Raw genomic sequence first — 27,868 nt, 5'->3', positions numbered from 1 at the left:
AATTTTTGTCTCAGTGATGGCAATGGGCTCCCATACTTAATAAAATACAGCAGTTTAAATGTTTTTAAGATTGAATTAATTTTTTTAGATTAATTCAAAATAATAAAACGAGTGCAGAAATGGATAACTACAATTCTATGTGAATATAACACATTTACTTTATTTGTTTTTTTAATTTATATAAAACATTTTAGAGATATAATTTTACTGCATTTGCTCGTTTTAGAACTAATGCTCCACACTTTTCAGAATGTTACCAGACAAATTTTCTTTCACGCATGATGGTTTTATTTTACATCAGCTTCAAGATTGCATTATAGAATACAAGTTTAAATAGGCACATTTGTTTTATCTGACCTCCCAGGCTTATTCGTGCAACCCTCCCTTTTTAAAAACAGCAATTTTGCAGATAAACGCTAGAAGCGCAGGGAACGCGCAGTCTTTTGTGAATGGGGATCCTGCTGCTGTTTTAAACATGAATCATCACCTGCTGCTGCCGCTGGGAGAGCCCTGCAGTTCCACGGGCGGCCACGGGGGGCGCCGTCAAGCCCGAACACACTGCTCCGCCAAAGATGTGAAAATGGCGGAGCTACAAATGCTTCTGGAAGAGGAGATTCCAGCAGGACGAGGGGCACTATTAGACAGTTTTACTAACTTAGAGAGAGTAGCCGAGTACTGCGAGAGCAATTATGTGCAGGTTGGTGGATTTTTATTTTATTTATTAAGCAGGCGTTAGAGGCGACACCACGGTGGGGCGAGCTGATGCTAGGCTAGCTGTTGTAAAAGCGAAAACACGCCGCTGTCAAGGCATTCGGCATGAGAGGAAATCTGTAATTTGCAACCTTTTGATTAGTTTCTACTTAGCTGAACAAGTGTTGCCGTGGGATGGTGATTTCCAGCTCCTTAATGGTGTGTGGGAGAGGCTAGTATGCATCGTGGGGCTACGTGATGGCTCGATGGCCAGCCGCTCGACTCGGTTTCGGTCAGAATAATAAAAAACAGGGTCGTGAAAATCAATGTTTGTGATCTGTTCCAGATCAATCAGATCCGCTGCAGCAGGCGGCTTTAGACGGAGGATATCCTGGCAGATTAATCTCTAATGAGCTTTGGTTGACGGCAGATAAACCGCGGCGACCACACCGTAAACACTCATTTAAAACCCTTTAGAAACATCCACCCAAAGCGTTTTTACCCGAACGCCAAAATGTCGACTGATCCGGGGGTTTCCTTTGGCCGATGTCGAGTTTGAAAAATCAGGGCAGCTGATCACTGAGATGACAAATACAGCAGTTTTCTAAAGGGTTGTTTGTAACCAACGTTACGACACACACGCGCGCGCGCGCGCACAGCCTCAGCCACACATCATAGATGATTTGTAGACACATTTTTTCTTTCAATGTGAAATAGAAGTGTAAAAATTCTCTAAACTTGCTGACGTTTGTGTTCCGGGCCAAAATGTCAACATTGGCTGACAAAACAAGTAGAAATTGAACATGGCTAGTTTTTTCCCCCCCACCAAAATAGCTGCAGTTTGTTTTTATTTGGCATATTTACTGTTTTCTACCAACTGAAAAAAAATTAATGCTGTGGTGGAATTTCAGTGTTGATACGAGCCTTATACAGAAGAAATAAATTGAACTGGTCACTGTATGTAACTTCACAGGCTGTCCAGAATATCTCCTGAGAATATTCGCCACATGACAGAGAGGTTAGCGTAAGTCAAATAAAACATAGCGTTTGACTACGAAAAGTACTAAAAGGCATGCATTTAGATTATTTACTAGGCTTAAATGAGTGGAGTAGAGTGGAAATTGAAAGATGCACTGATGGTGGTTTAGATGGCCGATGCCAATTTTCCAATGCTGTCCTGCCAAGACTAATGTGGCTAGTTCTGATTTACGTCAAAGAACACTAATTAACAGAGTACTTTTATTGATCTTTTGAGTTTTTGTCTAATTTGGACATTAATTCTGAAAGGAAATCTTCCACATATGAAAAGTTATTTGCGGTTTTGGTGTGCTGCTTAAAAAATAATCTAATATTTGGTTTTTAGATTGGCTGATCGTTAATAATGATGAACATTGGCTGATTTCTGTTAATATCATACGTAATAATTCTGTTATACAAGAAACTTGAAGTTAATGTATCTTGTAAATGGGTCAAAATGTAAAATTTTATGATTAAATTTTTTATATATCTTCATAAAATACGTAGTTTAGGTACTTGACCATGTAAAGCAAACTCTTAAACATTAGAGATGGTTTCATTTGAGTAAATATCCAATTATAAAGACTAAAGTTCTACTGTCTGTTTTATAACATAGATGCACCAAAAACGGCCGGTGATCAGCTTAATTCTGAATCGGTTGATTGAAAACTCTGTATTGGCAAATGAATCTGTCAACTAATACGCTGCAGTGTTTTTATTATATTTGGTGATGGGTACCGAATTCAGTACTTTTTAAGGTACCGACCGAATTCCATAGTACCAACTGAGCACCGATTCATGTCATTTGAAACCGTGCCTCGTTTTGGTACCCGTCCTTCATAACGAGAACTTGCCTAGACAGCTGCGCATGCGCAAGTGCGCTATGTCGTCGGTCGCTGCGAGCGAGTTGTAAACGGAGCAGCATGGTAGAAAGAACACACGCTAAAGCTTGGGTCCACTTCACTAAATGTGATGGGTAACTGGGTGATGACGAAACCAGCGATAACGATCTAAGTGAGACATCCTCATCTTAATCTGCTCTGGTAGGTAAATAAAATGTTTAAGATAATGTTAGCTTGATATGTTAGCTTCCGTTTCACTAATGGTGCGTTCGCTTTCTCCATGGAACTCCGAATTTCCGACTGGAAGAACATGAACGCGCTCTAAAGTTTGTCTTCACTTTACTAAATGCGACTGGTGATTGGGTGAAGATGAAACCAGCGGCAACGATCTAAGTGTGAGGCATCATCGTTTTAATCTGCTCCAGCAGCTAATTAAACTGTTTAAGATAACGTTAGCTTGATATGTTAGCTTCCATTGCCACCGTTGTTATCAGCTAATGGTGCATTCACTTTCTCCTCAGAAATTCTTACTTCCCAGTAGGAAAAATCTAATGAAAAAGGACGGCAAAAGGAATGAAGATACACAGTAAATTTAGTTCACAGTAGACGTTTGCTTCAGTTTAATTATCAGCTTATAAAACTACAAAGACAATGTTAAAAAACAAACAGTTGTATGTTATTTATTGTGATATTTATCAAATATGGTTAAAAATTGAGAAAAATATATATTTAATTATAGAAGAGAATTAAAATATTAAACACTCAACAGTATCTAAAATTGGTACCGTTAAGTACCGGTATTGATTCCTAGGTACCAGGAATTGGTACCGGATCGATTCAAATGTCAAAGGTACCCATCCCTAATTATATTCTTATTGAGCTCATGATTGCAACTGCTCGCTGATCCCAGACCTGCTCTGGACCTTCAGAGATGTTGGTGGAAAGAAAAAGGATTTTCCGAGGTGCAATAATGGAATCGTAGCTTCCAGATGAGCGGGGCTGATCGGCTCTGGCAGGTTGTCCTGTGGAAGATGATTTCTGGCTGCATTGCTTCCTGCTGTCAGACTGGTGTTAGAGGTGTTATCAGCTATCGATCAGTTGGACAGGTGTATTAGTCAGGAGAACACCATGGAGGCGTTTCACCAGGCATCCGTCATGCAGCTGTTTACTCTTGTTGAGTGCAGGAGGACTTGTCTGAGAACAGCAGCTGACAACCATAACGTGAGAATTCACGGATCCTAACTGCAACATTGTTTTAGCAGATTTATTGACTGTTGCATCTGAGAGCGCGTATCTCTTGATAAGCTTTTCTCTCACTGTCAGTTTTGATTTTGTTTCAAATCAAAAATTTTCACACCACATGAACTAGCAAAACTGGGTGTTTTTTCTTAGCAAATTGTGGAAGTGTGAGGTTTGTTTTCTAAAAAAGCACCGATTCTGGTTTTCAGGGTCAACGCCCATTTGTGATGCCCGTGCAGCTCTGGCCTGCCGATACAGATTCATCTCAAAGAGCTAAAAATTAACAGAATAAAATTTGTATTTGTTACTTTTCTGATTAGCTTGCAGTCAGGATCCTGATGATGAAAAGTCAAATTTTCTGTTGATGCGCTTGCTTCTAAAACATTTAGGATTTTTATAATTACATTCAATTTATTCTGATTTACAGTTTGTTTTCCTGTAATTAAGAAATAAAATGATTGGGGTTGAAATTACTCTACATTTTTCCCCTCATATGCTCTCTGGAATAACTCCACAATCACATTAGTAGTCCCAGTTTTAATCTTTTTCACATAGTAATCCTTTATTTGTAAGTAACGATATTGTTCGTTGTTGTCCAGTCCAAATCTTTTACTTTTCAAAACTCTGCAGCTTACCTCATTCAACCACTGTGCATATTGCTGTAATCCCTTTTTTTGACTGTTGTACGAACCCTTTATCATTCATCCCAGGCTTAAACCTGTCATCAAATGCATACCAACTCAATTTCCTTGTTTCTTTCTCTAGTTTATATCCATCAACAACCGTGTTCCATGTCTCAGTTGTATTTTTGGTTATGACATTCAGTTGATTCCCTATCTTTCCCCGTAGATCTTCATATGCTATCAAGTTTCGTACTTCGGTGTTCGTCTGTTCCATTTCTATACTCTTCCATCGTGAGGTATATTCAACATTACACCAATGTGTCAAGGGTCTAATTTGAGCAGCATAGTAATATTCTTCCAAGGCTTGGCAGGGCCAGTCCTCCCTTGTCTTTTGGAAGCTGCAGAGTTTTGTACCTAATACTAGGTTTTTTTCCTCCCCATATGAACCTCGATATCCATCTGTCCCATTCAGTGAACTGTTTTGGTGGGATTTCGAATGTTTGTAGAAGGAGGCTCCCAATCCATCAGCTCCTGGTGACTTTCCTGATTGTGTCCGCCCAATTGCTTCTGTAATCTCTTTCGTTGTAATCTCTGCGTTTAATGTTGCATTCTGTTTAGAGCCTATTGTTGGTAAATCTAAATTGTCGAGATTTCCCCTCAAATGTTCCTCACGTACAGAATCTGGTTGTGAATATAAATTATTGAAGTATTTTTCGAATACTCTTTTCAATTTCTTCTGGTTCATATAGGATTTCGTCAGTCGTAGGGTCTCTAATTTTATGTATATTAGTCATTGTTTGTTGTTTTCTAATACGTCTAGCCATGGCTTTAGTAGCTCTAGGTCCTCCTTCATAAGGTCTGTTTTGTAAACCTTGCTTTCTTCTCGACATCACTCAGCAATATATCATCTATTTTTATCCTTACTTCTTTAATCTGGCTCATTATTTCTGGATCTTTTAACTGCTTATGTTGTTGTTCGATTTCTTTTAGTTTTTCTATTTGCCGCTGTATGCCTCGAGTCTGACTTCATTCAAAAATGCTGTGTGGGAAATCAATTTTCCTCTAATCACTGCCTAGGGCGTCCCACAAGATTGTCGGGTCGACCTCCCCATTATCATTTTCCTCTCGATACCTAATTATTTCCCCTTTTATTTCTTTAATTAGTTTAGTATCATTCGATATGTTTTCATTGAGTTCCCATATTTTGTTTTTTCTCTTATCGTTTAAATGGATTTTTAAATAAACTGAGCTATGGTCTGACACATCGGCCACACCTATTTTGCATTCCTTTACTTTGTGTATATCTCCTTTACTCATTATAAAATAATCAATTCTGGAGGGCATGTTGTGTGGGGCCAAGTGATGGGTATAATCCCTGTCAATTGGATGAAGTTCTCGCCGTACATCCCGTATATCCACTTCTGACAATTGTGTTCATGTACCTGTTTTGTTTTTTGTTCCTCTTCGTGCTTGTAGTATCTAACCCGTAATTCAAAACTACATTAAAATCTCCTCCACACACCAACCGTTTCTGAATTTATGAGGTCAAAAACCTTTTCATAAAATATTTTCCCACTTTCAGGAGGAGCATACACATTGAGGAATGTCACCAATTGGTTTTCAAACTTCCCCTTTATCAAGATATATCTTCCTTTTTAGTCATTGATTTCTTTAGTCAATTCAAAATTCATTGTGTTGGAAATCAGTATCATCACACTCCTGTGGTAATGCCCAAAGGAACTGTAGAATGACTTCCTGAATCCCAACTTTCTAAACTTAACATGCTGCCACCTAGTAGTCGGAGTTTGAATTGCACCTTATAAATAAATGTTTGCATCCTCATTAAAAATCTATATACTGCTTTTATATATCGATTCAATATCTGAACACAAAATATTTTAGTGTTGCGTTATTGTCTTAAATCCTAACTTATTTTAATGTAATATTGGCTATCATACATAGCAGCGATGTTAAAGGGACTTTACGGATTTTTGAATTTTTATGCTCGCGATTGCCCCCTCAGGCCAAAAGCGTAACGGCAGCTTCAATAGTAGGCTTGTGCACGAGGAGCGCATGCTGTACGTGCACACTCCTTAATGAAAATAACAGCTGAGACAGTCCTGTGTGTGTGTGTGTGGCCCGTTGGACAGAGGACAGGAGAACGCGCAGCTAATTAATTAAATAATTTGGTTCTGTACCTTTCTCTTCAGCACAGCCGACAAAGGTTTATGATGGGTCAGTCCTCCTGCATGCTCAGATCATTCCCTTCCCTTGCTTGAAAAATTGTTCCAAAAGGAAAGTTGAACCCCCATCTTTTTTATCTGTGAATTCAATGCCGTTCTGCGAGTCTCAAATAAAAATTTGGGCATCTTATTACTGTAAAAAAATTATCATTAATGTAAAAAAGAAACTCCAAATTACAAACTTTATTCACACCCGGAATCGAAACCAGATCTCCTACATGAGAGTCAGACATCTTACTAAGTGAGCTAAAGCACCAGTAACATTCTGTAACTTTTATATCCTTGATGACAGCTGAAACAACGTCAATCCTAAGAACCGTTTGGAGCGAAAATGGCTATTTTGTCACTAATTTGCAGGAAATATCTAGAAGAAAGTAGCTAAGGGTCCTCAGAAATGTAGCTAGGTTCATCACTAGGTGTTAGGAACAGCAACAAAGTCGCTGAGTTAGCACTGCCTCGCTCTCTGCTGCTAAAGCTACGGATAGCAAATGCTACGGGCTATGCCTGAGCGTAGGGCTGGGCGATATGGACGAAAACTTATATCTCGATATCTTTTTGCTGAATTCCGATATACGATATATATAGATATTTTTCCTCCTGTAAAATATTTACAAGTTAACTCACTTCAAGCTGTCTTGAGAAATTACATACATAAATCAGTAGATAAAATGCATAAAAATGTATTGACTCTTGTCAAACTTTAACCTTAGTGCCTATTCTCTACCAGTTTGAGCTTTAGAAACACTGGTACAGCTGTCTGTTAACACACACACAGTTGGGAGCTAGAGGTGTATCAAATGTCCCATAGGCACTTTTTGTTTATATATTTATAATTAATGTACAATTATTTAAATTTCATCTAGAGGTGGCCCATATCGTATATTTATTGTCCAGAGAAATAAAATATATCATGTTAAGCTAAATTTATGATGATGTAATTGCATCTACGATCACGTGCGTCATGCACAGTGGAGTTATTAGTAATCAGGGCAAACCTGGCTGGAATCTAACCGTACTGATTCATATCAGCGATTATACTGTAATGACTCAGTCTCTGGTTGCTCTTTTATGGGGATTATTTTTGGGCTTCTGTCGCCGTAACCCATGCCTTACAAACTCTTAACTTTTTCAACAGAATCGCTCGTAACGGAGTATTTACTAGCATAGCTAACGAGAGCGGAAAAAAATGGAACCGGAACAACATTTCTCACCCGTTGAGCTCGCCTTCAAAATAAAACGTTAACCCTCTAGTTTACTGTTAAACTGTTACAATAAGTTTGAGGTAATTTGGCCACTCTGACTATCCGTAGATGTTTCCCGATTACACAGGGGAGGGAGGGGTTTGGCTCGTCTCCGCACGAGCAGAATGGATAAACAGAACTCCGTTGGCATTGAACGTCCCCAAATAATTAAAAACCAGGACGCTAAATGCAAAGTTTAGAGCAGCACATTCACCCAGAGGCTCTCAGATAGAGCAAACTTGTGAGAATACACGTAATAACCGCTTACAGACGGAGCAACATGTCGCTAGCATTGCGGCTAATAGCTAGCATAGCAGTTTGACCAGTTATATCGATATAAAGATATAAAGTCATCTTATATCTTGTTTAAAAATTATACCGATATTTTAAAAATATCGATATATCGCCCAGCCCTACCTGAGCGTGAACGCGCATGAAGCAGCCTGCTCGACCCGAGCAGCTCTCTTTCTCTGTGATTTTACAGAAAAACAGGCAATCACAGTAAAAATGCCAGGGCTCATTCTACAGGACCAGGGCATTGAAGGAGATTGTATGAAGAAGAAATTTATTATTTCTATACATGTTTTGGCTGTCAAACTTCCATAACGTCCCTTTAATATCGACCTACATTTTCACATCCTGATGTGATTTCATGTGCAGCAGCATCACGAGGCTCTGGCAGCAGCAAGGAGACGGTTTCAGCTCTGAGCTGAATTGTTCATTTCTAAATCACAGCAAGCTGAAGCAGGTCATCTCTGTTCCTACATAACCTGTTTGACTCGGTGCTTCTGCTGTGATTAACACACACACACACACCCCTTAATGATGATCAAGTTATCAGGAATTATCACCCACGATGACTCGAGTAACAAATGCGACGTTTAGGCTGGTCTGGTGGGGAATCCTGTCTCGTTCTGCTCCTCGGCACCAACAGTCAGTTGTGTTATTAGAGGGATATGAACATGTTTTACTGAAGGTTATGAATGTTTGCTCCGACAGAAACTCAGAAAAGGGCTGTGTTTTAATAATGCTGCTGTAGATGGATGTGGTTGTGACCAAAGCATTTTATTATCCCGGTTAATTAACAGACCATTTACTAAAGCGATGGTTAAAAATCCCACCGCCCTAACCCCTGGGCTGCATCTGGAAACATGCTATGTTACTACCCTGTCACTTTAGGAGATGAATCCATTTTTTTCCTTTTGTTAAATAAAAATGTCCCAAAATGCCTCATTTAAATCCAAAAGGCTCTCCACGCTCCATATTTGACATGATCTTTTTCCCGTCGATTTTACGTGTTTTTTGCTTGCATTGTGTTGAATATCGACCACGGCCGGCTGTGATGCGTTTGGTGTCGGCGTGGATGAAGGAGCACAAGTTTCCCAGCAGGATCGTCTCAGATCCATCTGCCCTTTGATGTTCCCGTCGACAGGCCCGTGCCTCCAGGAGCCCCCTTTGAAGGCTCCTTTTACACCAACACCTGCTGCATTAAAGCTCCTTTTTTATAACGCTGGAGAAACCTGTCAGAGCTACTAATCAGGCTCTGGTGGTGGTTTTTCTTGTTGAGTTTTGATCATGTGCATTTAGTTATATTGCTCTGACCTGCTAGTGCTGATTTAAAACAGTTATTTTGCGAATGGTTATGAAAAATAACATTACACTTCCAGAATGCGCCAAGCTCGGCTGTTCAGATCAGGCCAGACAGGAAGTCGAACACAAAAGCAGTGAAAAACAACCAGAAACTTTCAAAATAAAAGATGTGCAGATACAAGAAAGTACCTGTAACACCTCCATAGCTGTGGTAAATGGAACAGAAAATGAACCACAGCTGTGTTGGACACATGCCTCCTCATTGTTATGTTATGATGACGCGAGTTGGCGAATTCACGCCTGATCTTGCAATTCTTCTGTGATTTGGTGACCAAATGTGTGGAATGTTTTTGCTCCCGATTCACACCTGAATTGCTCCTGGTGGGAAGGGACGCACTGCTGACTTCACGGGGAAAATGCATCCGTTTCGTTACGCGCCACACACATTCTGGTGGAAATCCCGGGTTAGACTTGTATGTGAAAATTACCACTTTACTGGTATTTTCATTTGTCTAGAATTTAAGTTTTATTTTTGGCATTTTGACTTTTTCAAAAAAAAAATCTTTATATTTTGATTTATTCAGTTTTTTTTTCTTGACATTTTTTATTTTAATCTCATTAGTTCCTCCTTTCCCGTACATCTCCGCAAACACGCTGTGGTACTTTTTCCGCTCATTTGAATGAATCCTTTTTGTCTCTTCCTGTTCAGTCTCCAGACAAGCAGAGGGCTCTGGAGGAGACCAAGAACTACACCACTCAGTCTCTGGCCAGCGTGGCGTACCTGATCAACACGCTGGCCAACAATGTGCTGCAGATGCTCGACATCCAGGCGTCGCAGCTCCGCCGCATGGAGTCCTCCATCAACCACATCTCACAGGTGCAGCACGCTCAAGCTCCTGCTTTTCATCCCACCTGTCGCGTGTTTACCCTGAGTTCTCCCAGCTTTTATGCCACCGTCCTTAACGCATCCTTTTGCTGTATTGTCAGTAAAAAAAAAAAAGAAAAAAAAACTTCCTCAAAGGCATGAATAATTCAGTTCAGCTTCTCAAGCTTCAGTCTGGGTGAAAACATTGTTTTTAACGAGTGAGTTATTCCTTTAAGTGCAAAAAATTCTTCCCGTAACGAGCGTGGCTGGAGTTTCAGATGTAGGAGATGCTGTTGTAAATATAGATAGAAGCTAATTAAATGCTTCTTCTTCACGCTTTCAGACGGTGGACATCCACAAAGAGAAAGTAGCCCGGCGAGAGATCGGCATCCTCACCACTAACAAGAACACGTCTCGCACACACAAGATCATCGCCCCGGCTAACCCCGAGAGGCCCGTACGCTACATCCGCAAACCGGTCGACTACAGCCTGCTGGACGACATGGGCCACGGCGTCAAGGTGCTCACGCTCCTTCAGCTTAGGTTTAAATCTGTGGAATATTTTAATCACTAACACCAGAAAATCTGGTCTCGTCTCATCTAGCGACACGTTGTTGGTTTCATTAAAGACCAAGTTCACTTCTTTTGTTCCAACACATTTGCGGTAGACTCTAGTATACATTAATGCCTTGTGAGTCAATCTCTGTTGGGGAAAACAAGCTCTGGCGCTCCTTTTTCAGGTAGTAAAAGTTATCCTGACGATGGGAGTCTTACTTCCTGATATTTAGACATCTCACATCTGATTGGCTAACAGTAATACAAACCTACCACTGACTCTTTTGATCTGCAACGTTGATGTTTTATCTCCACAAATAACACACGCCTGAAGGTGTTCAGCCATATTATAGAGTTGCTAATGCTAACGGTTAGCTTCTACTAGTCGAGACGTTCTCTGTTTCCTGGACGCTAAACCATCAACAGCCTTCCCCGTCACGAGGCAAGATGGCTGAATGCTAATTTACTGATTGGTGTGCAAACATCAATGGCTTCTGTAATCCAAGAGTTTCTCCCATCTACTTTTAATCGGTGGCTAATGCAGGAAATGGAAGACTGTTTTCCCGTTAAGCTTTAACGTTAAACTCAGAGGGACCGATCATATTTTAAAATTACCAGTGAAAAACAGTTTCTCAGTGAACTTGGTCTTTAAGAGAGAGTACCACAAATGCATGACAGCATGTTAGGACAACAACATCACCTTTTCACCTGTTTTCTACTAAGTCACTGAAATATTTTGGTCTTTTTTGGGTTAAATGAGTTTTTTTCTATGTTAAATTTAAGTTGTGTGCCAGCTTAGACTAACACATCATTTGGTTTATAAGTAGTTTAAAAACTGGTAAACTCAAATATATTCCTTTATAGGGATCAACTGTTAGGGATGTGCCGATGCAACTTTTTCACTTCCGATACGATACCGATATTGCAGCCTTCAGTATTGACCAATACCGATATCAATCTGATACGATATCAGCACAAATTATACGTACTTTTACTTATTTCATAAGGAATAAAAGGCTTGATCAAGTGATACTACTCAATCGGAGAACAAGAGCCAATAACAGTAAGTATTAAAAAGATAACAATTTTTTTCTTAACTGTTGGTTGCAAAAATGTGAACCTTAACGGACCGCTTATATCGGAGATTTTTGATGTCGTCCGATATAATCCGATACACTGTTTTTTGGCCGATATCAAATTACTTTTGATATTGGAACGGGACATCCCTGTCAACTGTGATATCGGGACGATACTTTCCATTTTTTCATACATCTCATCGGCCGATATACCTCTTTAATCGAGCAGATTTAAAGTCGGGCACATCTGTGGGCAGCCAGGTGCTGCTGCTGAATTTAGTTTTAATGTTTGTTTAGATTCCTGAAAAACATCTGTTTAATAACCGCTCCAAAACTTTGTCAACTAACGTTTATTTTTATTTACCAGTTTTATATTAAAGACTTGGTCAGTTCGTAGATTTATTGGATTAAAGAGCAAGTCACCCCAAATAAACTTTTTTTTGCTGATAAACTAAATAAACGAGTGTCTAATTGTGCTGCAGACAGGTTCACACATGTTGTGCATTCTCTCGTCAGTGACGTTTTAGGATGCAGATAAGGTGGAAAGCATCCAGATATATGCCAAAAAATTGGCTGCTCACATCGGCATTGGCTATAGGAAAATCCATTTCGGTTGATCTCCAATTATCATCTCTGAACTAGGGTTGTCACGGTGTGAAAATTTAACCTCACGGTTATTGTGACCAAAATTATCACGGATTTCGGTATTATCGCGGTATTTTTTTAAACGTGCTACATTTTCAGACAACTAAATAAACCCTGTATATCAGGAAAATATTGTCCTCGGTTTCTGTCTAAATTTAGCCTAAAATGTGTTATTTTGTAATTATGTTGTTTATTTGTTTACATTTTTCCCCTTTAGTCTTTAAAATAGCAATATTTGCCCATAACTTCTTATTTTATGTCTGTTTGATGTCATCATTTTAAAAATATTAGACCAGATGATACTCAGTACTCAAGTAGCCTTCTAATTAGGGTTGTCACGGTATGAAAATTTAACCTCACGGTTATTGTGACCAAAATTATCACGGTTTTCGGTATTATCGCGGTATTTTTTAAACGGTGTTGCATATGTTCAGAAAGCATTGATAGTCCTGTTCTACACAAACTGAAATAGTTCTGAAAAGGTTTAACAGTGTTTATTAAACCTAAAATAACACAAAGCCTTAGCGAAATTGCAACTTTTCACAAGTAAAGGAACAAATAGCTTCATTTTCTGGAACATGTTACAGTAGTCAGTGCAGGTTTAAATTATACAAATCCAAACATTCGAAACATAAACAATATGTAAACAAATCAAAGAAACACCACTTGTTTTCTCATATACTTGTTTTCTTCATTATCAAAATGAAAATCTAAAACTCCAGTCCACACTTGACTTGAGCGCTGTACAAGTCAACCTTAAAAAATATGTATTTAAAACAAATAGCCACTTTAAACAAATTACTAAAATAACTACTACACTATGTAATCAAATCCAAATGTTCAAGTATAAATGGCATTGAATAAGTAAACAAATCAATGACAAGGAACTAATCGTATATTTCTCTTCATCATCAACAAATAAGATGCTTCATCCAGCAACAGGGTGTCCGTGACACGGTTTAAATGCTGGCAGAGGACGCTGCGGCTGCAGTATATAGTGACTCGTTGCATTCTCCCTCAACCAAAAGTCCTCACGTCATGCATTTAAGCTAAAATTCTAATGTTAACTTACCTTGCACTGGCTGTAGAGACGTGGGTGATGGTCACGCAGATGTGCCATTAGATTTGAAGTGTTGCTGCCTTTTGCAGACACTTGTTTCCTGCACGTTCTGCAAACGGGATAGCCGTCTTCTATTAACTGTCCCTCAGCATTTTTCAGAAATCCCAAATATGCCCATACTTCCGATTTAGTCTTCTTTGAGGGCTGATGGATGTCCTGGGCGCTGCCGTCTCCTCCTTCGGCCATTATTTCAGCTTCAAAGTTTTGGTGCCGTTGCAAACTAAAAAGTGCGTGTGCGCGCCGCGGGAACTTCAGCTGAAGCGACGGTGGCTGGTAAGGGTCATCGCGCCGAAACCGCGGCCACGGTAAACCCACCGAGATAATTTAGTTTTTTAAAAACTGGATGGTTATTTTTATTGTCAACTTTTTTACCGGGGTTTACCGCTATACCGGTTACCGTGACAACCCTACTTCTAATCAGATACTTTTTTTTACCCTTACTTGAGTAATAAACCCTATATCAGGAAAACATTGTCCTCGGTTTGTGTCCTTCCAGTGAGCTTTGCAGATGTGGGGAAAATGTCATCAGGCGGTAATCATTGTTAAATTCATAATTATTCTCGGAGAGAGACCAACTCTCATCTGCCCCTGGGAGCCCCGTAATGCATAGCGTCATTTCAACATTGGGTTGTCTGCGACACGGTTTATATGCAGGTAGCGGTGCTGCGGCTGCTTTATATAGCGACTCGTTGCATTCTCCCTCAACCCAAATCCTCGGATCACGCATTTTAGCTAAAACGCTAACGTTAGCTTGCCTATCGTTGACTGTAGAGTTGTGGGTGATGGTCACGCAGATGTGTCATGAGATTTGAAGCGTTGCTGCCTTTCACAGACACTTTTTCTGCACGTGCTGCAAAGAGGATAGCCGTCTTCTATCAACTGTCCCTCGGCATTCTTCAAATATCCAAAAGATGCCCGTACTTCCCACTTTGTCTTCTTTGAGGGATAATAAATGTCCTGAACGCTGCCGTCTCCTCCTTTAGCCATTATTTCAGCTTTAGCTTCAAGAAAGTTTTGGTTGTAAACAACAAAGTGCGCATGTCCTGCCGGCAACTTCAGCAGATGATACGGTGGCTGGTCAGGGTCACCGCGCCTACACCGCAGCCACGGTACTCCACCGAGATAATATAGTTTTTAAAAAACAAGACTGTTATTATTATTGTCAACTTTTTTACCGGGGTTTACCGCTACACCGGTTACCGTGACAACCCTACTCTGAATACAAAAAAACTGAGGATATTTATGATTTAAATATTCAAATGAAGAAATCAAAACACTCTTTTGTGTGAAAGGTTGTTTATTGGATCATTTTTTGTAAGAGAATCAAACGGCCGACCTGAGGCGGTCCAACACACGAGGACTTTTGGGTTTCGCAATTTTTAATTGGAGAAAAAACATTGATGTTTCTCACCAGGAAACAACATCTAGAGTCTGTCACCTCCTGCTGGTAAAAAAAGTCTCCTGTTATTATTTAACAAGTTCAAGGGTCTGGTGTTTAGAAAGGTCCTCTCACACTGCCATTCTGAACAAAGACCAGCTTGCTTTTGTTCATTTCGTCTTTCCTTCAGAATACCGAGTCGCTTGCTTCAACCTCCCAAAAGTCCCAGATCAGATTCCTGGGGTCTGAACCAAGATCGATTGTTGCCTGAATCTGTCTGTAGCACCAGCATGAATTCCTCCTGTTCTAACTAACCCCCTGATTTCTTCTCTTTTTCTCTCATTGCCTCCAAAAATGTCATTTTCTTGTCAACCGTAGTGGTTGCAAAGGTTTAAGGTAAGACTCTGGAAATGGACGGTGGACTGGTGGTGGTTTATTTAGTGAATTAGCTGCTATCTTCAATTTATGATACTCTACCCCTCGTGGTTTAATATCAAGTATTATTAAGGGGCCTTTACAGGTTTTCTCATTATAAATTGGTTCATCCCTTGAGTTATAGGAACCTTTTTATGTTTGCTAGAGTTAATAAGCTATTTTAAAATGTGTTCTTGTGTAAGAATATACAACGTCAGCATCTTAAATGTTTATTTATTAGGAAATAAGAGAAACTTTTGTTCGTCTTCAGTTTAAAGTTTTTTAAGTTTCTCCCATTTTGGTTTTAACCTCGTTAGCTAGACTCGAAACCTGCAGATCAGATTTCAGTTAAAGAAGTAAAAACGTGTGATGGTGAGTTTTGGTTAACCAGCTGGTGTTTTTATCCTCTAGGCCAGCGCCCAGAACATGAAGGCTGGAGGAGGTGGCCTACCTCGCACCAACCCCCCCACACAGAAGCCCCCCAGCCCGCCCATGTCAGGGAAAGGGACCCTTGGGTATGTAAGCTGCAGCGGCGCATTCATGCCTGAGCGCCGAGTCGGCTCTGAATTCGATGGCGTCTGTTTTTTATTTATTTATTTATTTATTTTTCTCGTATCTACTGGAGATAAAATGTTGAGGTGAATTGCCGGAGACGTCGCTATAAACTAAAGAAACGGACTCATTGTGCTGGTCTCACTCCCAGTCGGAGTCCAGCAGGTCATCATCACAGCTGATGTTACGGGCCCGTTTCAGGTCGGCATTAAAAATACATCGGCACCAGCTGATCTTTTATTAATGCCTACGTGTTGCACGCTAGAAGCTGCTGAAAGCAAATCTAGACGTACTTCTGAGTTTTTCCTACTTTAGAGAGTTCCTGTCAATGAAAATGAATGAATTCAACCATTTTATTTATTTTTATTAGCCTTTTTTATAATTCTGAAAATGGTTTTAAATTTAAATGGAGACTCGGCGGAGATTGTGTTTTGTGGTTAAGATGCTGACGTGGAAGTCCACTCACTACACAACAGGAGGAGAATCTAGCGCCAACAGTTGGAAGCTTAAATGGATTTAAAGTTTTCTAGTATTTTAATCAAAACCTAAACACACGTGGATGCAGATGTTGTAAACGTTTTCATTTAAAGAAAGAAAGAAAACGATATTTTATGTAGCGCCGCTCCAGATACAAATCTCAAGGTGCTTCACAAAAAACCAAAGTATGAAAAAGATTTAAAAAAAAAGATTAAAAATATGTTTTAAAAGAGAAATAATCAATAAAAATTGTCACGTTTTTGGGTAAGACAGCGTTTCTCCTGTTTGTCCCACAGCTGCTAGTTTTTCAGCTTGAGAATTATGGAAATTTGTTGTGTGTTAATGAGAAGTCAAGGTGTGTTTACATCTCTTGTGTTAACCCTTGGAGGTGTGTGTGTGTGTGTGTGTGTGTGTGTGTGTGTGTGTGTGTGTGTGTGTGTGTGTGTGTGTGTGTGTGTGTGTGTGTGTGTGTGTGTGTGTGTGTGTGTGTGTGTGTGTGTGTGTGTGTGTGTGTGTGTGCGCGCGTGTGCGCGCGTGTGCGTGTGAGACCTAGCTCACTCACTTCTGGCTGCCTCATAGTCCTCACAACATGTTACCATAGCAACGGAGCTCAGCGATGGCTCAGCATGCTGGGAAGCAGCAGCAGCACATCTCTGCAGGGTTCTGTGCTTCTCCTCGTGTTACCAACCGAGGCTGCTGTTGGCTTTAAAAACACTCTTATTCTTGTTGGAGTTAACAAATCAGCAGGTTTCTGACTTTTTTTTTTAGGTACAAACAACAAATCTATAATGTTGGATTTGCTCAAGTCCATGTTTAGTTGATGAGAGTTCAATGCTTCCTCTACCTGAAAACCCTTTTGAAGAAGGTCTCAGCCTAACCTTGTGTTCATGTTTTTGAGCATTTATTAGTGGATCTACGAGGAAGGAGAGTGACAAAAAGCTGAAACTAGTGAGCGCGCCACCGTTTGTTGTTTGGGAAAGCAGAGGTTTGTTTTTTGTGTGACGCGAGGTTTTTGCCCCAGTGGTGATGATGTCACCGGGATGTGGAGTTACTGGTGACGTTTGTAGCTAAAATCAATACTATAATATTCTGACTGATTTATAGTCAGTTTTGCATTTGCTAAAATTAATTAGCAGTGGTGGCCATTTTGAATCTGGTTGATTTTGGCCATAAAAGTACCAAGCTATATAAGCTAGCATACCAAATAGTTATGCGGTCATGTGTTACGCTAGGAATTCTGGCTGAAATATTGTAAACAAAAGGTCGGAAAGGTAAATCTGAAGCCTCGAGGACGAGCTCTGGCGTTCATGTATTCTGAAGGTGTGGCTTGGGGGGAACTCCCGTCCTTCCTTTAAATCCTTAAATTAGTTTCACGGATGAGCACAGGCAAAAACATCATCCATTGTTTCGCTGAGGAGGAGTCGAGGTCGTGCCGAACGAGGACCAGCTCTTCCGTTCTCTGTTTAGTGTTCTAGATGAATAAATGGGATCAGTAATGATCAGACGATTCTGTTTAACGAGTGTTTCGGACAGAAATGTGTTTGTGGAACAGAAGTGCGTTTTTCAGCCCACAGCAGCCATTTGTTTCCCTCCAGCATCACCTGTTAATCACAGTCTGTCCCGATGTTCACCTCCTGTCATTCACCATTTTTTAAGTTTGCACTTGTTTTTTTTTTTTTTTTTTTGCTCTCCTCCCCTTCTCCTCCCAAACACTTCCCTGTTGGATGCACCCTCCCTCTTTCCTCCTCCACCCCCTGGACTCCTCTCGCAGGCGCCACTCCCCCTATCGGACGCTCGAGCCGGTGCGTCCTCCCGTTGTCCCTAACGACTACGTCTCGAGCCCGACGCGCAACATGGCGCCCCCCCAGCAGAGCCCTGCTCGCACTGCATCTGTTAATCAGAGGAACCGCACGTACAGGTACCCCCTCCCACTTCCCAGCATGCCTCTGTACATGAACAAGCCCCCTTTGTTTCCTCCTCTCTCTTACCTCTCTTGCACTTAAACGCGAAGCAGCTTCTGAAATGATTTCTTCTTCTCTTCCTCTAAAATAAAACAAATTTTCCTCTTTTTCTTTTAAAATCTAAGCATTACTTTTTTTTTGAGCTCTCAGGGAGTTCAGCAGAATTTAGGTCAAGGTGGAGTTTGGGAGCTGTTTTAGCTCGGCTCGATGCAGGTTCCCATGGCGACAGTCATCACAGAGGCAGCGCCGCCCCCTCAGTCCTGTCAACACAGTGTCAACTCGTCTCTGAGCTTTACTCTTTCTCCTCTGTCTCTTTTTAGAGGAAAATCATGAAACTAAGACGGCTTTTATTTACCCCCCTCACCTGCCTGCTACTCCGTGATTAAAACTTCCCCCTACTCTCCCCTCTGCTCAGCCTGCTCTGCTCCATCCAGCGCTCATCCTCTTCCTCACATGTGCAGATGCTTCCTGCTCTCGCTCCGTGTCATGTCTGTGTCTGCGTCTGTCCTCCTTCAGGCTTCCAGCTGCTTGTGTTTCTCTCTGTGACTGAGTCGTTTCACAGGCTCGCGCCCTTGAGGGTGTCGCTTTGATAAACCGACTCAGCGAGGAGACAAACCGACTTTAACACCTGAACTTTTGCTGTGGTGTGAGGTGGATCAGGAAGAGTGAATGGGGTGTTTTCAGGAACCATCTCAGGGCCTGTTATCTATTTGAGTAAATGTATTTTTTCCTGTAGTTTTCCCGAGCTGGAATTAAAACAACATTTAATCAAATTTTTGGAAATAATTGCAAGTTTTTCTTTTGATGCTGACATTTGTTTCACTGTGCTCTACTGTTTTTGTCAGAGCTGAGAAGATAATTAGGGAGTTTTGAAGTTGGTCACCCATTGCCTCTGTTAAGAGAAATGCTTTACATCTCCAAGGACTGATATGCTAATGGTTAGTCTGAGTAAAGCCACAATCAGAGTGTGTTTCTGCCATACTAAAGAGATGGACTGAGAAACCTTGTAAAGCCGGGCGGACGCTGTGTGACTTTTTCACTCATAGCACTCAGCTTCAGCTCAAACTGTACGACTTCCTCGCAGGACAGATCTCACGAGTCATGTGCTCACACTGCACGACCCAGTTCTCGGATGCGACCTGACTGCTCACACTGTACGTCTGGTAGCAACACGTCGGCCCTAAAAATATGCTAAAAATAGTTTTTACACAACACGTCAGACTTTTTTTATCTTGTCTTGCCTGTTGTCCTTCGGGAGTGCTGCAGGAGGACACACAGGGATTTATGGGCGTTGGATGAGGAAAACGAAATAAAGAAAGTAAATCTGTGTTTTGTGATCAGTTTAATTTGACATGAACATGACAAACACGCTTTCTTAACAATCTTTGTGAGTAAAAAAAAACGTGTAGAAATAAAAACGAACAGCGTGTATTATTAGGGAAATAGCGGGCGAGCGGCGTTGATGCAGGATTGCGCATGCGCCGTGAGCGGTTCTGATACATTTTGGGTCGCAGCTGCTTGCAGCGCCGCTTCAACAGTGCGATACCCTCACGAGGGACGAGCACAATATCAAACACGCCAGAAGTCCGTGCAAGCTCACGACTGCTGATCGGTAGCTGGTCACATGGTGTTAATCGCCTCTCGTAACCCCCTGTACACTACCCGACGCTCGGCGCAAAACTCGCCCCGATCTCGTAAATTCTCGCACGAGTGGAAAATCGGCTCAAAAAAGTGAAAAAGTCGCACAGTGTCCGCCCGGCTTTATACTTGTTCTTTTTAAAACGTGACTGGTCACACTGAGATGCGTGCACGCTTAACGTAAATAATTGTATTGAACCTCCATTGCCTGGCACTGGCTGTTACAAGAAAATGGACGGTCAGAAAAAGGCAGCCTCTTCTTCGTCACAGGGAAAATGTAGCATTCGTGGCTTCGCCCATCTTGGCTCACGGCCTCGAAAGGCTGTGTTGATTTTGATGCCAGGAGAGAGCAGAGCACCTCTTGAGTAGCGGAAGCTAACAGTTAGCGTTAGGAACTCCACAACATGGTGGAGCACGTTGAGGCTGAGGATGTTTGGGGAAATTAAATGTCAACGTTGCATTTTTTTTATCCAAGAAAATACGTTTTAACAGTATCCTGAGTTTTGTCGATGAAGGCGCCGTTCCTGTTGGCCAATCAGAGACGAGATGTTTGCTTATCATGTATATTATTGAGTCTGACTCATTAATGAGCACATTTTAAGGTAAAGTCGATGCTTGTGAGTTGCTGTACGTCACTGGTGTCCAAAGTGTGGCCTGTGGACCATTTGTGACCCATGTAGTAATTTAGTGTGGCCCTCATCTGCAGTTCTACAATAGTAGAATGTGTTGCTAGGCAACAGGACATATTTAGGTAGGGGGCTAAATTGTCCTAATTCGCAGCCGCTCAGTTGCAGTTTTAGCGGTCGAGAGAGGATCCGTTCCACGTGGAATCGGGTAAGTCGACTAATCGCACCTGAATTCGGACACATGCAAAATACTGTAAAAAACCTTAATTTTGTGTTTCAAAATGACTGAATCACAGAGCAGGAACACCTTGCCCCATTCATCCTGTATCCCTGATATAGTTTATAAACATCGTTTTAAACAACAGTTGTATCTTGTGAACGCTCTTTATTGATCTGATTGTTTTTTGTTAAACACTGCCAAGATCAGCAGCTACAAGTAACCAGGATCCATAAACAGCAGCCGATGCAGAAGGTTCAACAGTGTTTATACACGTCATTTAAAACTGTGTTTATAAATAGGGTAGAAAGCAGCTCTAGGAGGTGCTCTGACCTGCTTTAGCTGCATCACTGAAGATTAGAAACGTGCAAACCTCAGGAAGATCAGACGATGACCTCATCTCATTCCCGCGTATCCGATTTCATAGTCATGTCAAAGTATTTTGTCCTAAATTAGTGAAAGTGAAACCAACTCGGAGATCTTAAACATGGTTCTAAATCTAAGGGCCAACTACAACATCAACTACTGAAATCCTAAATCCTGCCGCACACAGCGAGGTATCTGCTGAGCGAACGGCCTCGAATGACCGTTTGCTCAGCAGATACCTCGCTGTGTGCGCCTGCTTCTCACTGAGTTTTCCGCCTCACGAGATGCTGAGGTGAATATCTGACCGATTTGATATTTTCCGCCTCACAGGGGGTAGAAACTCGCCATGTGCGCACTACGCGAGCTGCTGGCTGAGCTGAAATATTCTGGTGGCCAATCAAAGCGCGTTCTCCGGTCACGTGATTCCAAGATGTATTCAGATGCAGCCCCCTGTTTCCACTACCCCCTCGTAGGGTTCAGGATCCAGGCGGCAGTGCTGTTGGAAGGATTCTGGGTCTACAAGGCGCATCTCTTGGAGTCGATTGGCCATAAACGTCTTGCGTGGCCCTTCTTGGCAGCCATCGTACCCATACTCTCCTAACCTTGAAATGATGGTGGCGGCGACGCCGCATCAACAAAAAAAGTAGAGGCGTTTCCTCCCGTTTCCAGCTCTGTCTCCGTTTTGTTTATTTTCTGACATGCAGACGGGGGGCTGCCATCTTGGGGTCATGTGAGCAGAGAACGCGCTTTGATTGGCCACTAGAATATTTCCGCTCATCCAGCAGCTCAGTGGTGCGCTCACGGGGAGTTTCTACTCCCTCGTGAGGCGGAAAACTCTGAAAATCAGACGCACCGCGAGTTTGCTCTCGTATGCGGCAGGCTTAAGATCTCAGCTCCTCATTCAGTTAATTCATATTTTTCTATGCATTTGATCTCAAGAACCAACCATTAACTCCAACTTGGAACCTCCCTCTGAAACCTCAGACCCCATCGGGCAGTTAAAAGGCTGTAGACGTGCAGCTGAAGGTCAGATCTCTGCCGTTTCATTCCACTGAAGTTAAATGAAAGAAATCTGATTTAAATCCAGTCTGAGTTCCTGGTTAACTTCCTGTGGTTCCTGAAGGTGAAGGACCGGGGTTTGTTGTGTGGAGCCTTAGCTCTAACCCTCGTTGTGTCGAGGAGCTGATGCTCTCACCGTGAATCTGCGACAGTGTCTCTGTTTTCTGACGCCCTTTGCCGCCCCGTCACCAGCAGTGGGAGCAGCGGAGGCAGCCACCCCAGCAGCAGTCGCAGCAGCAGCCGAGAGAACAGCGGCAGTGGCAGCGTGGGCGTGCCCATCGCCGTGCCAACCCCGGCCCTGCCCACAGTCTTCCCAGGTAACTCCTGTGTTTTCTCTTGAGTTGTTCTGAAACTAACCGAACTGATCGGTGCAAACCCAGGCTCTAGAGTTCTCTGGATCCACTGATCTTGTCTGGACTCCCCCTCACCTGTTCTTTTCTCACCCTTGTGACCTCTGACCCCACCCCTACCACTTCATGTGTCAGGTTCAGTCCCCGCCCCGTCCAACACGGCTAAACCTCCCCCCAACACAGCCGCCGCTCCTGGGCCTCCTTCTGTGCTAGATGGCCCCCCACAAGCTCCCAACCCCCCTGTAGAAATCCCGCCTGTACCTCCTCCTCCTCCCCAGCTCCCCGCCTCCACGGCCCCCACCGGCACCAGCCCCGTTACTTTTGGCAACCCTGCACAAGGTGAGTGCGACCCGATGGGAGGAGCTCACGCCTGCACGTCCCACCCCCCCTCCGCCAGCCCCACCTCTATCCTGCTTCATCTGTCCTCATAGTCGCTCGTCATCTGTCTTGATTTAACCTCAGCAGCAGCTTCCTGTTTAACTGGGACACAACTGGAGCCGTTTCAGTGGAAACTCTCAGGAGAACGGATCATGAAACGGGGTCGGCGTGTTTCAGCGGCGTCCACTTTTAGCTGCCAGTCTAAAAATCGTCACGTGTCCCTCGACGAGGTTTCTTCATTTCTGCATGTGTGTCTAAATCATCCGTTTTCAGACCCAGACAAATGCGCAGCTCCTCGGCCACCTGCCTCAGACTTCCCGTCATCCCTCATCAGTCGTCGGCGCCCGTGCTGCTGGTCCTGTCCTGATGTGTGATGCATGAGCCGACTGATTCATGCTGTGTGTTTTTCCGTGTCTCTATTTGCGCTCCTCATTCCTTTTGCTGCATACTGCTGGTGTTAAACGTGTGGGGCTGATGGGAACGTTACAGGAAATGTTGAGTTAAAGGTCGAATCGGCCGGTTGTCTTGCTCTGCAGCTTTTTGGCTTTAATTCAGTATTTTTATTTAAAAGATTAAAAGAAAAAGATTTGATTTAAAAGATGAGTTTACATAGGTCTTTAGGTGGAATTAGGAACAAAAATAAATGCACTGGAATCAAAGTTCTGGTATATTGAAATGTTGAAACACCTTTTCATGCCTTTATTTTGAAATGTTCAGCTAAGGCAAACTGCTGAAGGAGAAGCGAAAGCTAAAAGATGTGCTCTGCTGCCCTCTGCTGTCGTCTTCTCCCAGGTGCTCCTCAGTTCTTCAGCATGAACCGGCCCATGCAGCAGCAGCCCCACAACTCCCAGGTGGGGGGCTCTCTGCCGTTCCGCAGACCCTCGTCCGTCACCGGTCAGCCCAACCCGGCCCACAGCCAGAGCCAGCTGAACGGAGGCCCACACTTGGCTCAGAACCAAGGTACTGCCGTCTAGAGCTCAGCAGACGCAGAGAAGGGTTAGATCACCAGCTGGCTTCTTTAGAAAGATCAGTTAGCCTCGTTAGGGAGATTTTTTACTAGTAATACAAATGTGAAGTCATTTTGTTTTAACAGAAACGTTTCAATTTTCTCTTATGTTCATTAAAACTTTTAAAAGTTGTTTTTAGTTTGGAAAATGATTGAAGCTTCCAGTATGAAGGACGGGAACACCGAATTGTGTAATAGCCACATGTTTTCCTTTAAATGATCAAATATTTGTTTATTTACCGGCCAGTTTTAAACTTATTTAGGTGTTTGTCAAAATGTTTCTTTATGCTCATAAACTGATGTTTATAATATGTGTTTAAACTCTAGTAGTTGTTTTGTGGCGCACGAAAACAAAAATGAAGCCTAAGCTTTCGTCTCAAGTATCTTCTCATCTTTTTATTCGTTTACATCAAACGCTCAATTAAACCAAACTTATTAGACTTTTTGTTTTTAGGTATTATTAAATCTTTCCTGTCGTTTCCTCTCTGCCTTTGGTCTTCTTCATCACTGCCGTATTTTGCCCTTTTGCTTGACAGATTGAGTCTGTGACCTTTCATTTAATTATTTTCTGTTAGATTTAAACTTTAGTCTCAATTTTGACCGTTTTGGCTCTTCTATATGATGTCAGCACTAAATTGTAGACCAAAACTAAGAAAAAAACCTGTTATAATCTGGGTTTTATAATGTTTGAACAAGTAAAAATTAAAGAAAACGCAATAATCATAATTTGCATGCTTTATTTAACTAATGATCTTCCTTTTTGATTGTTTTTCTAAATATTGGTTGTGTAAATCTCTCAAATTAAATATTACATTCTGTTTAAATTTTGAGACAGACATTTCGTCCAAATGGATCAAATGTTTTTATTTATTTTAGACACCTGTTAGGATGAATACTTTAGATTTCTCACATCTGTGAGCTTCAGATGTTTTTTATCCCTTTAGTTCTTTTCCAATTAAACTCTATTTTCCTCTTTTCTCCAGTCGTTTTCTCTTGTCCATGTTTTAACGTTCTTCTCGTGTTTCTGGCGTCTGGTCCGTGTGCTGGTAGCTGGCCCACATGCGCCCCCTCCCCCATCCATGCAGATCACCCCCCAGCTGCCTCTGATGGGCTTTGTGGCCCGGGTTCAGGAGACCAGTAAGTGGCTTTTTAGCTGCCCCCCCCCCCCCTGCATGCACCTCACCTCCCCGCTGTAGATGTTCTCCAGCCACCAACATGAGCCGCTGCCTCCAGGAAAAGTGAAAGCTATTACAAATCCACCATTATTTTTGATTATTCAATAAGTCAAGTCATGGTTCCTATTCTTATGCCAAAATGCGATTATTTTTTTTAGTTCCAGAAACTTACAATTTTGTCAGTAAAATTGATAATGAGTTAGATTTCAAAATAAAAGTATGGTTTTAAAAGCATTTTGTGCTAAAAAACACATATGAAGCCACTTTTTCCCTTCTTGATAATAAAGAAAGAAAATCTAACAGGACTTTTATGTCCTGTTAGATTTGATGTCATTCAACACGTTTAATGACAAGCTCTTGGTTTATGCTTGACGCGTTCGCGAGGTCCGCACGGCTCCGCGTGGCAAAATTGCGTAATTGTAACAACCACGCCCCCCCACCGCGCCTCCGCACGGCCCAAACTTTGCGCACCGCACACCTAGGAAATTTTCTAACCGCGCGGATGGTCGGACGCGGAAAAACATGGCGGACTGGCAAGAACTAGTATGGCAGAGGTTCGTAAATACAGACATTTGTATGATTCAGCTCTCAGAGATCACCGTGATCAACATGTTGTTAATAATTCTTGGAGAAATAGCTCGCACTGTCGGAAAAGATGAGGACGCTGTTAAAAAACGCTGGAATGCCATGTTGTAAACAGTAATTTCTACTTCTACTATGGTGTAGTGTTGGATGTGTGCCGTAGAGCTCCATGCTGCCCCCTACAGTTTGGGAGAATATTGGCTCACCGCAGAGACAAGCCGCATGAACCATAAACGCTGCGAGTTATGAAGCGCGTTCCATCCACGAGCCGCATAACCGCGCGGAATGCGTCAAGCATAAACCAAGCGGCTCCTGAAGCAGCAGATGTTGGTGGTTGGCAAAATAAAACTCAGTAGGAAGCATGCTGTTTGTTGCTCTGGGTTTATTTTCCATCGCCTGTAAATATTCACCGTTGTTGCATGGTTAACTGATGGTTGCATGCTTTATTTGAAATGCATGAAAGTGTTTCTCAAATATGTGCACCTCTATTCTCTTATTGTGTTCCCCCCCCCCCCCCTTAATCTTCGTAATCGCTTGAAAACATCTCGTAGTCTCAGACGTGCCGCCCCCACCTCCGCCTGTCAGCGAGCCGGTGTTTGAGGAGCCTGCACCTCCTCCACCGCCGCCAGAGGACTACGAGGACGAGGACGATGAGGAAGAGTCTGCGGTTGTGGAGTACACCGACCCTTACGCGGAGGAGGATCCGCCCTGGGCCCCGCGGAGCTACTTGGAGAAAGGTTTGTGTTCAAATGCAGCTTGGAAAGAAAAAAACAATAGAATATTTATTTACCTACATTTCTAGAGGATGAAACCCCTTGAGATGCATCGTCCCGTTCTCAAGGGGGTCCTCCTTTGAAACACCGAAACAATAAGAGATAGCAAGACTGTCAGTGGCGTAAGCCGAAACGAACTAATAGAAACGGCCAAACTCAAAAACGATTACAGATGCAAGAAGATGCAATATGTGAATTTTTGATTCGTTGAAAAGAGTCAGTCGTATCTCCACAGGGAGTCCAATCCAATCCACTGTGGCTTTGACACAAAAAAGCAGTTCTTATATTAAAAATATTGAAATGAAAGAACACTGTAGATAAAAGAGGAAGAAAAAGTCTGGAATGCTGTTTATTGTCACATGTTAACATAATAATCAGCAAATTGTAGCACTTCTGGTGCATCCAGAGGTCAAATCTATCAGCAACTTCTGAATATTTCTGTCTGAACAACTATGTAATGTTACGTTGACAGCTATGTAAATGTTCTGAAGTAGAATTTCTACTGACTGCTGTCATTTTAGTGAAATTTGATCTATTTTTTGACCAGAATTAATCTGATTGCACTCGAAGTAGCCATTAGCTCCTCAGTTCTCTGCTAACTGATACCATAGGATTTACTTTTGCATAGAAACGCTTAATAAAGCACAAACCTCCGATTGGCGTGGCTAATTCTTTTGCCATGTTCTTCCCTCCCCAGTGGTGGCCATTTACGACTATTCCCGCGACAAAGAAGACGAGCTTTCTTTCCAAGAGGGCGCCATCATCTACGTGATCAAGAAGAACGACGACGGTTGGTTCGAGGGCGTGATGAACGAGACCACGGGCCTCTTCCCCGGCAACTACGTGGAGTCCATCATGCACTACGCCGACTGAAACCAACCCTCCTCCGAGCGGGGGAGGGGGAGGGACGTGGGATGGGCAGGAGCCAAAGGTTAAAGGTCTCAGACTTGGATCAGACAGAGCATGGTCACCTCCGAGCGGAGAGATGGAGGGAAGCAGTTTTAAAGGACTTGACAAACTGACGTCACCCTGTCGCCATTGTACAACCACCACTGCTTTAGATATATCCTTCCTTGTTACGTTACTTTGTCTCCCTGACCAAGGAGGAGCGGACGGTGATGGATTTGTTTTCTTTGAGAGTTTTGTGTTGCGTTACGGAGCCACTACATC

At 42.3% G+C, this 27,868-nt stretch overlaps 1 protein-coding gene across 8 annotated transcripts; it reads left to right on the top strand.

The window, feature by feature from the left end:
- The first annotated feature begins 514 nt into the window (after positions 1–514).
- abi2b (abl-interactor 2b) lies at positions 515–27,787 on the top strand. Of its 8 annotated transcripts, XM_015946646.3 has the most exons (12): positions 515–697; positions 10,195–10,362; positions 10,694–10,870; positions 15,503–15,520; positions 15,950–16,053; positions 18,339–18,485; positions 22,627–22,751; positions 22,920–23,123; positions 23,955–24,122; positions 25,219–25,305; positions 26,477–26,662; positions 27,396–27,787. In XM_015946646.3, exons 1-12 carry the CDS (start codon positions 581–583, stop codon positions 27,569–27,571), a joined length of 1,677 nt encoding a protein of 558 aa, XP_015802132.3. In that variant the 5' UTR covers positions 515–580; the 3' UTR covers positions 27,572–27,787. The 8 variants fall into 8 exon arrangements, with proteins under 8 accessions (XP_015802132.3, XP_015802133.3, XP_015802134.3 ...); XM_015946647.3 differs by lacking the exon at positions 15,503–15,520 and having other exon boundaries at positions 516–697; XM_015946648.3 differs by lacking the exon at positions 18,339–18,485 and having other exon boundaries at positions 516–697.
- Positions 27,788–27,868: the final 81 nt, after the last annotated feature.

This window comes from Nothobranchius furzeri, chromosome 2 (genome assembly GCF_043380555.1).
Source record: "Nothobranchius furzeri strain GRZ-AD chromosome 2, NfurGRZ-RIMD1, whole genome shotgun sequence".
In the NCBI taxonomy this organism is placed as follows: domain Eukaryota; kingdom Metazoa; phylum Chordata; class Actinopteri; order Cyprinodontiformes; family Nothobranchiidae; genus Nothobranchius; species Nothobranchius furzeri.
The sequence above is the reverse complement of the archived record's forward strand: the minus strand, read 5'-3'. Positions and strand labels throughout refer to the sequence as shown.

Excerpts from the sequence above, each read along its gene's own strand:
- abi2b (XM_015946646.3), top strand. The coding sequence starts at position 581 with ATGGCGGAGCTACAAATGCTTCTGGAAGAGGAGATTCCAGCAGGACGA. Across the intron at positions 18,486-22,626 it reads CAGAGGAACCGCACGTACAG|CAGTGGGAGCAGCGGAGGCA; the intron begins GTACCCCCTCCC and ends CCCCGTCACCAG. Across the intron at positions 24,123-25,218 it reads ACACTTGGCTCAGAACCAAG|CTGGCCCACATGCGCCCCCT; the intron begins GTACTGCCGTCT and ends GTGTGCTGGTAG.